The sequence below is a fragment of the Phymastichus coffea genome, unplaced genomic scaffold, assembly GCF_024137745.1.
Source record: "Phymastichus coffea isolate CEN01 unplaced genomic scaffold, Cenicafe_Pcof_1.1 PCOF00009, whole genome shotgun sequence".
Classification (NCBI taxonomy): domain Eukaryota; kingdom Metazoa; phylum Arthropoda; class Insecta; order Hymenoptera; family Eulophidae; genus Phymastichus; species Phymastichus coffea.
This window is the reverse complement of record NW_026706820.1, coordinates 7,409,973-7,425,027: the sequence shown is the minus strand read 5'-3', so window position 1 is coordinate 7,425,027 and position 15,055 is coordinate 7,409,973. Positions and strand designations below refer to the sequence as shown.

The window sequence follows — 15,055 nt, the reverse complement described above, 5'->3', positions numbered from 1 at the left end:
GTTTATGATCTGTTTCAAGTGTAAACATTCTACCATAAACATATCGATGAAAGTGAGTAACTCCAAACAATAAAGATAACGCTTTTTTATCTATTTGCGAATAATTTCTTTCAGCTTTAGTTAAAACCCTAGATGCAAATGCAATTGGCTTTTCTTTGCCACCAGGAAAAGTATGAGATAAAACTGCTTCCAAACCAATAGGTGAAGCGTCACATGTAATTTTAATAGGTAAATCTGCATCATAGTAAGTTAACGCTTTTTCGGAACATAACATATTCTTCGCATTTTCAAACGCTTTCTTTCGTTTTTCAATCCATTCCCACTTGACATCATTTCTCAAAAGTTCGTACAAAGGGCCAACAATAGTAGCAAAATCTTTTACAAATAAGGAATAAGAATTAATCATTCCTAAAAAAGATAATAACTCCTTATCATTATACGGGTAAGGCATTTTCGCGATTGATTTTATTTTCTTATCAGATACTCTTAATCCTTTAGAATCAAGTATATAACCTAAAAACGTCACTTCCGGTTTTGCCAATTCACATTTTACTTTATTTGACGTCATTCCCTTTTCCTTAAAGATTTACAAAACTTTTTCCAAATTTTCATCGTGTTCTTTTATAGTTTTTCCTGTTATATAAACATCATCAAAAAAAGCAGCAGTACCAGGTACATTTTGTAACATAGAATCCATAACTCTAATAAATAAACCTGGTGCTAAAGCTATTCCATCTTTCAAGCGTTTTGGTCTGAATAAACCTTTGTAGGTATTTACAGTAACAATATCACGAGATTCTTTAGTTAATTCTAATTGCTGATACGCATGTCTTAAGTCAATTTTTGTAAAAACAACACCTTTGTTTAGTTTCATAAGGACATCATTTACTCTAGGTACTGGATGTCTATCAATTTTAAATTGCGGGTTTCCAGTTATCTTATAGTTACCGCATATTCTCACTGTACCATCATTTTTTGGAACTGGGACCATTGGAGTTGCCCATTCACTACTTTCTACTTGTTCAAAGACGTCGTTTGCAACTAACCTTTGTAATTCATTCTGAATCTTTTGTGTCAGAGCATATGGGACAGGATGTAGTTTACAATAAATTGGTTTTGCACCCTCTTTCAAATGTAATTTAACAGGGCCACCATTGTACTTTCCTAATTTGTCAGAAAATACTTCGCAATAATTTTCAATAATTTTTAAATAATTGCTATTATTTACTTGTGTCACTGAATTTATACTTAATTCATTTTTATTACTATCAAATCTTAAAATATCCAATTTATTCAACCAATCCCTCCCCACAATAGGATCGCTGTTTCCTCTAATTATAAATAAATCTAATCTGTGTTTAACATTTTTATATATGACTTTCACATTAATAATTCCTTTAGGAATTATTATATCACCTTGATAAGTTTTGAAGTTTCGGTCTGTATCATACAGTTTCAATCTTGATAAATTATCGTCATTTTCATAAGCCTTGTACGAAATAGCAGATACTGGAGAGCCCGTATCAATCTCGAATTTCATACTTTTGTTTTCAATTATCAATTCAATTTCTATAGGCTTAACATTTTTAATAATCTCAAAATTTTCTCCTTCCAAATGATACAAATGATCAAAATCTTTAGTTAAATCCTCATTTTCACTATCATATGTACTTTCAGATACATTTTGCTTACTATTCTTATTAAACTTTTTCTGATCAACATTTTTTTTAGATTCCTCACTTTTTTTCTCTTTTTCTGAATCCTTTTCTCTCTTTTTGCAAACTTTCGCTAAGTGGCCTTGAGTATTACATATTTTACACGTCAAATGTTTAAATTTACAATCGGCTTTTATGTGATTTGGCTTACCGCAACAATAACATGTGCTCGCAAAAATAAATGTGATCTCACGCCTACCGCTTTTCTTGTTACCTTTCTTATCGGTTATGTAGTTTAGCAAATTCTTCTCGTTGCCCAACGTTGCCACGTCGATTCCAACAGTTTCCAAGGAACGCGCCAACTCGACAGCCTTTACGTAGGTAAAATTCTTTTCTGCGAGGAGTTTCTTCTTAATCTCCGTGCTGTTCACTCCAAAAACAATTTGGTCTCTCAGATTTTCTTCAAGCGTTTCCGCGTAGTCACAATCTATTGACAGCTTCCTCACTGCAGTGGTGAAAGTAGATACCGTTTCGCCTTCTTTCTGCTTCTTGTCCTTGAATATGTATCTCTGCGTCAACACATTTGGCTTAGGTTTCTTGTGATCTCTCATTATTTTTTCAAGTTCGTGCAACGATTTTTGAGCTGGTTTGATTGGCGTACACAAATCTTTCAATAGTGCGTAACCTTCACTGCCTATCATAGTTAAAAAAAATTGACACCTTCTTTGTATCCTGTATATCATTGCACTTGAAATACTCTTCTAGACGTTCAAACCATAACGACCAATCTTCTTTTTCAAGGTTGTATTCGTTTATATTCCTATAGTGCTTTTTACTATAGTCTGTATCTGCTGCACTTGATGCGTATTTCCTGCTTGAACATGCTGCGCACCAGCCGCCTTTTGCTGAACGTTTGCCTCTTTCTCGGCATCAATCTTCTTTTTATACTGTTCTAGCCTTGACTTTTCATCAGCTAACCACTGCTTTACGAGTATCCAAATTGTCTTTATCTTTTTGCAGCATAGTTTGTATTTTTTCTAGCCTAGCTTTATCCGTATTCAGTTGCGTTTGCCACTCAGCCAACCGTTGCTGATTCATCTTGTCGATTCCTTTGTTCAACTCGTATATGTGAAAACCCTTCCGCATACATACACACGTTCTTTTTCTTTGTTACACAATGCGAGAACAAAAAAAAACCTTTCGTTTTCAGCACTCACACGCGTTTTTCCAATTTGCCTCGTCGCCAACATGTAATATATGGAGTCCAGGGTACAGCAAATAGATGATCAACACTTCAAGTTAATCAAGCTTTACTTTTATTCAAAGAGCTAAGGCTAAAGATTACAATGGGTACTCGGCTGAACTCCCACTTGCTCGGAGTCTCAGTAACGTCTGGCGAGACGACGCACTCGCTCACATATCAGTCATTCCAACGCCATCTAACGAACTTTATCTCAAATGCAACACGTATTATAAAAGTGACTTCAGGATTTGATTTATGGTATTCGTAAAGAAAAAATGTAGCTTGCACGCTTGGTAACTCTACAAAAACTTTTGATAAGAATAGTATGGACGTTGATATACCTGAAAACAAATGATTTTGGATTTAGAAATTGGTTAATGGAATTACAAAGCAGCCTAATAGAAAAATAATTACTTAAAACGATCTTAAAAGATAAAAAATTTTTTAAGGTATGCAACGTACCTAGAAAAGAAATGAGGCCAAATGAGTATGTACGAACATATAATAGCAACATATTTAATAACATCATTGGTTTATTATGTAACATGACCAAAAAATCTAATACTGAAGAGAAAGAGTTCAATATTGGTGTCGAATTACTTATATACAAGGTTGTTCGAAACAATATTGATATGAATTATTAATTTTATTAATTCAATAAATAATTAATAATTAAAATAAGCTCGTTGATCGTCTTCAATTACTTGTAGCTAAACAATTAGTCGATAGTAGTTATATCAACGAAATCCATTCGTTAATTAATTCAGAAACTGCGCGAGCGCGGATATATATCTTCTTAGCATACAATACCCATAAAAAGGATTACTGGTAATCTGCTTGATAACCCTCCTCTTTAACTCATCGATCTTGGCTGACCATTACGATTGATGCGTAATCCGGCAAAGTTTTTATTGGACATTCTTGGACATGTAAGAGAAAGAAAGAGAAATGTGTGTGTGTGTGTGTACACGGCACCGAGATTCCTCGCTACTATCTTCGCTGCTGCCACTCGCTGATACTCATACGTATTGATGCCGAAATATGGCACAGCTAGGCATGACTCAGACACCAATCATAACAAAAACCAATAAATATTTTCCGCTCATCAGGCGATATGTATCCTCAAAAAGAAATTCTAGTGAAGCCACGTTCAAAAACAAACCAAAAACTGTTGAAAAATGGACAACACGCCTGATCCAATAACCTAGTTGACACTGACTCTTTAATTTCTCTCTCGTTAGCTCTTTTCCGCTTTCGCACTCCTACCGCTTACTATGTTGCTTCCTCCTCAGTCGTCAGCCGCTCCTTGCTCCATCAATCAGCTCATCCATCGCACTTCGAACCGAGGAATAGACATGACCAGTGTATACGCACACACTCTTAGCTAGAACGTGGCGAACAACCGTTAATGAGAGCCAACGGATGAATCGGCAAGCTGTGATTCTCCGTTATACATTTGTTATTCTTTTTAATATTTTTTCAATTAGTTAATATTGGAATTTCAGTGACGATGTTATCTTCCAATAATTTTCTCTTTTCTGAAGTGAGTTGGCTCAGAATTTTGTTAGAAGACTACTGTTGGCTAGTTTTTGTTGCGATCGGTTGAGGTGGTTCCACCACTCACGACTCTGCGGCAATGGGAACGACGGTGGCAGACGTTTCTATATAATAGGTGGTTCAGTGATTTCAATATCCACAAATTCCAATCCCTCCTTTTAGATCAAGGGAATACTGTAACGTCGCCAAGATATTGACTCGATTATCTCTGGTAGTAAGAAGCATTTGTTGTCTTATAAGCTGAGTGCAATCATATACACTATACATTTTGCTTTGAAGCCCAACAATTTTGTTCAGACATTTTGTTTTTTATTTTGTTAACTATCTTCTTATTGGCTCCAGGAATATTGAATGGATTTAGCTTAGGAAAGTTCGAGGTGTATCTTTAATATCTCGGTGTATGAATTCGTAAATGTTTACATTCCTTATCTCATAAACCCAACTATCCATATTGGTGTATACAAGCTTACGGTGCTCATCACCCACAACACTTTGCATGTATTCGTAATAAAAATGATACAAAAGAATTAGACAATTACACAAGTCTAATACTAGAAGACTAATGTAAATAGGTTTTTTCACTCTGTGAGGTGATTTCTGGTATTTTAAGTTGCACAGATATTAGATCTTCATCGAAAATATTGCTACTACGATAGTTTAGTGTGGCAATAAGAGGTTCGGCACCATATCGTCCTTACAACTTATTGATTAACTTAACGTTGATCCGATTTCTCCCATTCTTCATCGTTTTACTATACAATGGATTATTGAACAGTTTGACGAAGGTTCACTCAATCTTTGCACCTTCTCTATAACCACTCATTACTTCTTTAGCGTGGATCAGGCGGACCACTCCAATGAAATCGTCGGTTAATCCTCAAGCCCGAACAAGTGGGTTTCGATAGGTGTGGTAAACTAGTGAAAGCCTCGCTCAACGAACTGTCGAATCATTTTTAATAATATATCAATTTGGTTTAATTGTTCATATGTAATTGAACGAAGTACAATTTTGAATTTTCGTCTTGAGAAAACCTGGACTGCACTTGTATGGTTGGGCTTTCCTTCTTGTCCAATATTTGGGCCCCAATGTTACCGATAGTCTTCAACAAATTATGTTGTACCTCATCATCTTCTTTAATTCGGTACTAATCGGTGCTAAGAGTGACCTCGGGATTCTTCGACTCTCGCCCGCTCCAGCTCGGAACATCCAGGTGGACCATGCTTGTTGACTTTGTCTGCGTCAAGTTGGATCCTCTTCAGTATTAGTTGCTAAATCGAAGTCTTTCGCTGAATAGTTCCTAGCAATTAATTGGTGAGCCCTCTTCAATCATGACCCATCGTTGTGGAGCTCTAACACCTACACATGAAGTTTAATCTCATTGCCCACTAGTGTCAAGGTCCAATCTCGCTTGATTTTTACAACGGAATACACTATTACATGTAAGAGGCATTTGGGATTATTTTGTACGACCCTCTCTGATAAATTCTAACTAATTTATCAAATATAAAAAAAATGTAATATTTTATTCTTTCTATTGGAAGTTAAATATATGCATCACCTACAATAATTTTAATTTCTTTGCAAGAAAGCTATTAATTTTACTTACATTAGTTATTTCAAGACGATTAACTGAAATATGACAAGTTATAACCAACACTACCAGAGATATAAGCTTGATAGCTTCATGACATAACCATGATATATTTCGAAATTATAATTCGAATTATAATTCGATTATAATTCGAAAAGAAAGATGAAATGATTTTGAAATGTAAAGTTAATGTAAATATAAGTTTAATATTCAGAGCTATTCATATCAAGAGCAAGTGCCGTGCCAGCAAGGATAAAGGACGGGCATGCGGGAGATTGAAGCATCGAGCAAACGATAAGATGTGAGCGTAAATGAGAACTATAAAAAAATGTAACTGTCTAAGTTGTATTGTGTAAAAAATGTTGTCATTGCAACGTGCAACCTAATGAGACGAATAACTGGGTTGTAACGATTCGACCAAAACTAATGATCGAACGGTTTATGAAAGGTCGCTATACCAAGACTCATCAAGCGCAAATATCCATAATCGTCGATGATGAATGTTTCGCTGTTTCTGTGAAGATCGTGAAAATATACCCCGATTTCATTGTTGAAATCTGTAGATCGAGGACAATAGTCCTTGACCTCTCACTCAAGAAAAAGTCTGTGTCATAGGATCGTAAAATGCCACCATTATCCATATCGAAGTGAAGATTAATAATATTATTATTATAATAATGATTATAAGTATTATTAATAAAATTATTATTAATAATTGATTATTCAGTCGAAAACGGAAAAGCCTGTAAAAGGCGACATCTACAGCCCTTGGGTCTCGGAAATCTACTGTAAGAGGAAATAAATAGGTAGGACTGAGAACAAGAACAATCGATTTGCTCAACTGTAATAAGGCAGTTCGTTCCCTGCTCGCGCATCGGAAAAAACACTGCCTCGATTGTATAATTGTGAAGTTTTTGGTTCTAAATCCATCAAGTATTCAGAAAAATTCATTGGATTTATCATTGTGCCTGCGATATTATCGTGTAACATAATTTGTGTAAGATAAATATAGTGTATGCGCAATCACTTAAATTAGGCATCCATTTGCACTCATTTTGATTATAACAGGAAAATAACAAAAAATTTTTAACGATTTTTGTGTAGGTTAACATGTTTAATTTAGAATTTGCTCTTTTTTCATTATGGTAATGTCTAGCTATGAAATAAATTCATAAATTTACAAAAATAGAGTTAGCTTTAGTGAAAATACTGTAAATTAAATATTATTTTAAATATAGTTTAATTTTTATAGTAAAAATTGAAAAATATGAATTTTAATATTTTGGTATTTATATTGCAGGAAACACATATTCGGCCAATGATAGTAGAATATGATTCAAAAAGACATGGTGTAAAAACCGAACTCTCAGATATGGTACTCTTTAAGTAAGTATATATCATTCTGAATATAACGATTGGATCCATCAATGGTTGAAATATACTGGAAAGAATGTAGAAACGAAGTGCCACATCACGCTGTCACTCTCTCATTTAAGCATTCACCATTACGTATGAGATGAGTCTTCCTATAATTATTTTACTGTTTTTAATTTTTATATTATAAATTGTTATAATATACGTCGATGTTCATAAATTCAGATTAATATGTATCGATCTGCGAGGACAGTGAGATTCATCCTTCTTTACACTAAAGGTATCGAAGGGAAGTTTTCTATTTGCTCAGTTTTCTTATAATATAATATTATACATTGAACATTCTGTAATATGCTACTTAATTTAGTTTTTTTTAGATTTCCCTGTTTCAATTCATAAGATTTGATTTATAAATAAATTAATAAGTATCCGTTCTTATAGTTACTAAATCAAAATTTATAAATAAGTTTAATAGTTGATTTAATATTGATAATAGAAAAATATAAAAATTATTATACGTAACTATCTGATCGTTGAATGACATTTTAAACTCTTAATATACCCTCGACCAACCCTTGTATTGTAAATGATGTCCATTACTACATGGATTTTATGTGTATTTGCACTGTGATAACTTTCCCTCTAAAGTTAACTAGGTTGCCGTCTTGTAATACATATTTGTAAATGATCAATGCACCTCACAGTGACTGGAAGGTAAATGACGTGAAAGAGCACTTTTATGATCTTATATCCAGGTGGTACTGTTAAGAAAAATTCGCGTATAGTATGTACTTTGCGATCTTGTGTAATAACCTGTAGTAACATTATACTCTATACGTAATGCGTTGTCTTTGAAAATAGTCGCAGATAAGTTAAAATTGTACGTTTATTTGCAATAAGTTGACGTCGACGGAAGCCTAAAATTGATCCAACAGAGTCCTTTGGTTTAAAATTTATTTTATGACTACACTAAATGACATTACCTAAATTATTATTGCTTGGTTTCAGACTGAACGATATATCTTTGACAATGCTTTTTTGAGAAAGCTTTCAATATCTTTTATTTTGTAATTATCAGTCGATAAATTGACTGTTTCTTGACCTTTGATGTAAAATTTGTTATTATCAATATTTGGTATTGAATCGGCTAATAGAGTATGACGTATGAAAACACCTCGAAAATTTTCAATTTTCAGTCTTTGTGCATATTCTTTTTCGTTGCTCCTAGTTTATTTACAATCTGTTTAACATATTGAGACAGTAAATAAATGTTCTTAATATGTATTGTAATTATGCTTACGCAAGCACCCTCTTGTGCGTATCCATACACATACTTATGTTATAACAATATAAATATTAATTTTTTTAAATTCATTGCGTACGTTATCTGTCCGCGGCGAAAGCTGTAACGGGGTCATGAAAGCGATCGCGTTGTCGTTGTAGATGAGAATTTCTCACCACAACGCTACCCATTTCTCTTCATCTCCATAAACTAGTTTCGATGGTCCGAGGATCAGGATAGAGGCTGTACTCTCTAACAACCAAACATCAATAGTCATAAACAAATAAATAGCAATCTTCTTTTCTTTGCTAATTATTTGTTTGTAACTATTGATAGGGTTAGTTATCAAATATTTTTGGCCCGCTATTCTTGGTCGTGGTATAAAATGGCTAAGCAAATTTATACCAGTGAAGAATACACAAATATGGTATTGTATATGGACTAGGCTAAGGAAAATGCTAACGCGGCTTCTAGCAGACACTTTGAACATCATCCGCCCCTCTCTCCTTCTAATGATCGGACCATCGAAGCTGCTGTACGCAGATTGAGGGAAACGAGCAGCATCACGGTATCCCGATGAAGATTGGCTACGAGAACGTGATCGCCTCCATGAGCCTATCTTGCAGCTTACGTCGCGAACCCAACCGATAGCTTGCGAGCGGTTTCGCGTCAAATTGAGGAGGCGATAGGTGAGGTGTCCATACAGCACGATTCAACGTTTGATGAAAGATGATGGATATGCATTTCATCTTCAGCGAGTACAGACAAAATAAGTTGATAAATTTTTATTTCAGTTATAGCATGAAATTAACTTTGATGTAACAACAAAATTGTCTTTTTTGATCATGTTTTAGTTTTAAATAGTTGGGTGATTCTTGGATATTTCGATGGGCTCAGAGACACTAAAAAATTGCTTTATTTCCAGTAGAACCCGGAGTTCTGTAAAAATGATTGAGATACAGCCAATGGTTAGCGAACGCGATTGAGCAAGATTCTGACATTTTGGGTCGCATTAATCATCGATGAATCAATCTTTGGACGAGTACCGACATACCGATGTTAAATCAGCACAACGAACATATGTGAGCTCACAAAAATCTTTTTGCGATGCGAGAAGGCACTTTTTGTAACATAATCAAATTCGCTATTTTTTCAATTCGCATACGCTAGATAGTTTTGGACCCGATGCGCGTGAATATAGGAATCCGCGTCAATGACTTTGTGACGGCGGACCATTTTTAAACTTTAATTTTTATAAGAATATTTTTTTTGTGTAGCATCTAAGCCAAGCACGGAACGAGAACAATTGCTCAATAGCGAGGGGGACCAGGATGAGTGTCGCGATAAGAATTTCCCTCGAAAAGCAATAAAATCCGTACTGCATCCGAGCCAGCGTTCCCTCACGCATGCAAAGAGCGCGTAGCCCCCTTGCACGTGTTTAACAAGCGTTAACATGTCGATGAGAGGAGAGAGTTATAAAACCGCGACTGCATCCTGTATGCTACTTTTTCCAACGGATTTTTCCTCCTTTTAAGATACTCGAAAATTTACCATTGAAATGAAATTTCAGAATTGTCCAAACGTAATTATTTAACTTTTGCAGTACATCCCGGATAATTATGACCTCTCAAACCTCTCATCGAGTTCTCACTCCGAAGTACGGATTAGCTAGAAAATAAGAAAAACAGAGAAAATAAAAAAAAAAATTATATATGCGCACTATGTTGTTAAACGAATTTTTATTGTAAGAAATTAGCAAATAATCGCCTTGTTAAGTTACATAAGTTTTTTTCTTGTATTAATACTCCGTTTAAAACTTAAATAGAATTGCATGATTAGTGAATAATTTAATAAACCACCCACGAATCTGTACAATACAGCGTGCGATATACTAAATTACACTTTATTTTCTATTTCAATACAAATTATACTCAACTGTAATTGCGGAAAAAACCTACATATTGTCCCTAGTACTAAGTAACTTGTAAGTTATCGAGTTTATACAAAAAATAATTTTTAAGTTATTGTAAACCTACTTATTGGGCAAATCTTGGTTGAGAACGGTGCTCGAGGAGCCATCTCGCGAGCCAAGACCTGTACCTTTGCGTCCGGTCCTCCGATTTTCTCCACGCCCCCGCTCCAATTAGGGTTCGAAAACCCAGCGAGCAAAATGAGAAGAGACAAACGAGCCAATGAATGCATTATCGCTCGCTCTACTCCTCCCGAAACCAAGACGCTAAGAGAGGGACTTACCACCCAGCCACCCCCAGTGTATAAAAAGAGCTATACGAGCCTCGAGAGGCAGTGTCAAGAAAAAAATCAAGGGAGTTGAGAAAAAATCACGCAGTGCTATCAATGAGGAGCAGAAAGTCAAACAGCTAAGCGGAACGAGAAAACAAGAAAATCAGTCAATTTAAAATAAGGACGCGCAGGCCGAAAAAGGCGTATTATTCAATAAAAAAAAAAGTAAGCAAACGAAACAATTTTTTATTTCCTTTTTTTATCTTTCTTTCTTCTACTTAAGAAATAGCTCGCGCCTCCCTTTTTCTTTTTTTTATTATCTGGAGACCACTTTTGATAGGCTCCAGGTATTAATTTTAATAGCAAAACCCGGGTACTACTATTGATAGGACCCGTGGTGCTTCTCGCCCAAGGATTACGACTTTCGATCGGAATCTAAAGGCAGAAGTGAAGGCTCTGTGGCACTATCCCCCTCGGTTAAGAATATTTCTCGACAAGTGATCCACGCCAGTTTAGGCGAGAAATCGCAGTTCTGGTGACATCGAAACCCTGAGACTGCGCTAAGCCTCAGGCACACCTGAGCTGTGTCATTGCCACGACGTCACAACTTCGTCGTTGTCAGCAAGGTCGCCTTTCGCGCGGAACTTGGTCAATGATGAGAAAGGAAAGGATATTGAACTGGAATAAAGTTAGCATTCCGTCCGCGATACCTATATAAACGGTACTTTGGGATATGCAGCACCACGCATAGTATAGGCTGCAAGAAGTTGTTCGGGTTGCTGATTACAATGAATCAAGTGCATCAAAACCCATGAAAAAATCTGAAAAAATTAAGCATATGTTTTTGATCTCAGAGAATATGAATACGAGGTCGGCTAAGGTCTGTGAGGTTAAGATGAAGGTCATTCGTAGATTATTCCAAGGTCACTTGAGATGTTGTCGACATTTACATTTCGAAAGATCTGAAAAAATTCATACAAGTTTTTAAGGTAAAAGAATCTGAATCTGAGGTCAAGCAAATTCCATGAGGTCAAGGTAAAGATTATTCAAGGATCAATGTAGAAAAACGCATGGAAAAAATCTAGAAAAAATCATGCATATGTTTTTAAGGTCAGGGGATCCGAATCTGAGGTCAAAAAAAATTACATAAAAATATATGTGTTACTGCACCGAGAGCATTTCTACGCGGTGATGGTGGACAACGAAGTTGTTTGACTATCCGGTAAAGTCTTTGGGTAGCGGTTTTTGTGCTGTCATGGCAACCTCACAGAAAAAAATTACGAGACAAGGCTAGGCAGGGTGGGAAAGCGGGCTCACAAACATCGTTATCATGCGACCGTAGCTCTACGTCGGTGAGAAACTTGGCCGATGTAGTATCAAATACTACAAGTCACTGTCCTTGCAAAAACCATCCGAATATCTTTTGTGTTATTTGCGGACAGTGTACGGCGACAAATAAAGCCAGATTCTTAGATATATTAAAACAAAATATGAAGAATGCATGTAATCGAAACTAATTTTTTAAATAATTTCGTCACTCCAAACATGGTCTGTACTAGATGTCGCAATATTTTGAACAACACCGATGAAATGGAGAAAGCCATTAAAACACATGTCAGATTATTATTTCTATTCATTTAATATTCATAAATATAATCGTAACAAGAAAAAATCTATTACTTACTCACGTGTAGCATTGGTAACTTTTCCTGTATTTATTGATGACAAACCTAACGACTATAGTATGGATAAAGAAACAAGTGAACAAGAAGTTTTGTCTGATGCAAAGTATACAACTGGTGATATTGAAATGCAAGATAAATATTAAATTTAACATATGTGACAGAGCTACAATGAATACGCTGGCCCTGTGCGCGGCACTCTCCTCGCATGAACGCAACGTTCGAGCATGTGACGTACAGCGGTTACATCCTTGTGTCGTTGCAGGGCTGGAAGAAAGGAGAGCGACGATCGGCGAGGTGTCGTCATAAGCGCGAGCGAGAGCGAGAAGAGCAAGAGAGAGAGCGATATCGGCCAATTTTTGACTGCGGAAGAGGTGGGTGTGCGGTGGCGTGTGGCTTAGAAAAAAAGTGAAAAGAAGAAAGGGCAGTAAGGCGCGAGGCAGCAAGCAATTAGGTCGTCTCAAGGAAAACGATTAATCACTTGTACGAGCTATCGGGACCACCGACGGAAAGTAATAAGTGGTAGCTGAAGTCTCATCCACGACCATTCCGCGTCCCAGAAGTATAGGACGCCCTGTGGCTCTTACTGCACCAGCGCAGCGCCCAGCATCGCCCGGGCGCCGCTTCCAGCAGGACTGCGCTTTCGTTGCCAACGTCTCCTTGCCGACGGACCGTCGGTGCCTGGTGGGTCAAACCCTAATTTCTCTCTCTCTCGCACCAGCTCTCGCTTGACTACGGATCCGCACATTCTACGGAATTTCTTCACGCACGCTGAGCGATCTCGCTCGCATGTTCCCGCGAACTTTGGTCGCAAATCAGGCTGAGCGAGTGCGCTCGCCATTGCGGAACTAATTATTGTAGTGCGAGGTGTACAGAATAAGGCGTCAATAAAAGGGAATCGCCACATGTATTTTATTTAATCGTCAACGCAACGATTTATTTAATCCTCTCCTAACCAGCATGAACGTCGGCCCGTGGAAGTCAGTGCCGGGTTTCTTTACTGAGATTGAACCAGTAAAATTAGTAGAGCTTAGCCCAGGCGTGCGGTGGCTGTCCCTTCTCGCATATATTTCAAGAAGAAGAAATGGAAACTTAGAAAATTTCATCCAGTTCAGAAGATGAAGGTGGTTAAAATCAACCAAAATTGTAAGTAATCTTTGTCATGATGTAGATCTTTCAAAATTAAGTTCCGAACTGCTAGTTTCAAGACTTAAAGAAAAAAAATGCTTATCTTCTGGAACGCACGTCACATAGTACCGTATTAGAGAAAAACCATTTAGAAAGTTTTTAGAAAAATAAGTAACTTGATTTACTGCAATGATATCAGCGGTTTGGTTGAGAAATTCGACATTTAATATGTCAATTTAATCTTCTTATTGGTGTCTTTTCATAGACTCAACAAGAAGTCTGAAAGTTATCGTGCTTCATAATGGAAACATTTATGCCCTTTTACCTATGGTTCATTCTGTTATAATGAACGAAGTATATTATAATATGCATTTCTTATTGCAAAAATTAAAATATGATACACAAAATGGGATATTTGCGGTGATTTGAAAATAACTACAATCTCGCTTGGCTTGCAAAAATAATTCACATCATATCCACGTTTTCTTTGCAAGTGGAACAGTCAATGTCGAGATGAACCCTCTATGAGAGTAGTCTGGCCTCCTTAGAAACTTAACTCCAGGAATTAAAAATATTGAAAAAGAAAGTTTAGTATCTTCCTTCACGTAAGGTTCTTTTTCTGCCATTGTACATAAAATTAGACATAGTAAAACAGGTTGTTAAAGCAATGTACAGAGTTCAAAGCGCTGCTTTTCATGCATATTTTTCAATCGAAAATGCGTAAAATAAGTGTGAATCATATATCAGCATGGTAAACAGTTGCATATATATAAAAATATTTAGACATGACAAGAAGTAAAGGTATGTATACAAGAAAACCTCAAGAATGATACTAAAAAATATTATGCGTTAAAACACCTTCACGATGACCTAATGGAGCTCAGCTGACCTCAGATTCAGATTATATAACTTCAAAAATGTATGCATAATTTTTTCTAATTCATGCCATAAGTTTTTCTGCATTTGACCATCAAATGACCTCGACCTTGACGTAATGAAGCTTGGACAACTTCAGATTTAGGTTTTCTGACCTCAAAAACTTACGTATGAATTTTTTTAGATTTTTCGAACCATAAATGTCGACAACACCTCAAGTGACCTTGGAATAACCTACAAAGGACCTTGACCTTAATCTCACAGAGCTTAGCCGATCTCGGATTCAGATTCCTAGACTTCAAAAAATATATATATGATTTTTTCAGATTTTTTCTATGCGTTTTTCTACACGTGACTTTCAAATGACCTTGAACCTAACGTGATTGCGGTTAACTGATCCTCTGATCATAATCAGCGATTCCAGA

At 36.1% G+C, this 15,055-nt stretch overlaps 1 protein-coding gene across 3 annotated transcripts in view; it reads left to right on the top strand.

The window, feature by feature from the left end:
* Positions 1–15,055, top strand: part of LOC131671488 (proton-coupled amino acid transporter-like protein CG1139) — a 395,099-nt gene that overhangs the window by 102,512 nt on the left and 277,532 nt on the right. For all 3 annotated transcript variants that reach the window (XM_058947948.1, XM_058947957.1, XM_058947966.1), the window contains exon 2: positions 7,348–7,433. In XM_058947948.1, coding sequence (XP_058803931.1) covers positions 7,348–7,433 — 86 coding nt within the window. The remainder of the gene's footprint in view (positions 1–7,347; positions 7,434–15,055) is intronic.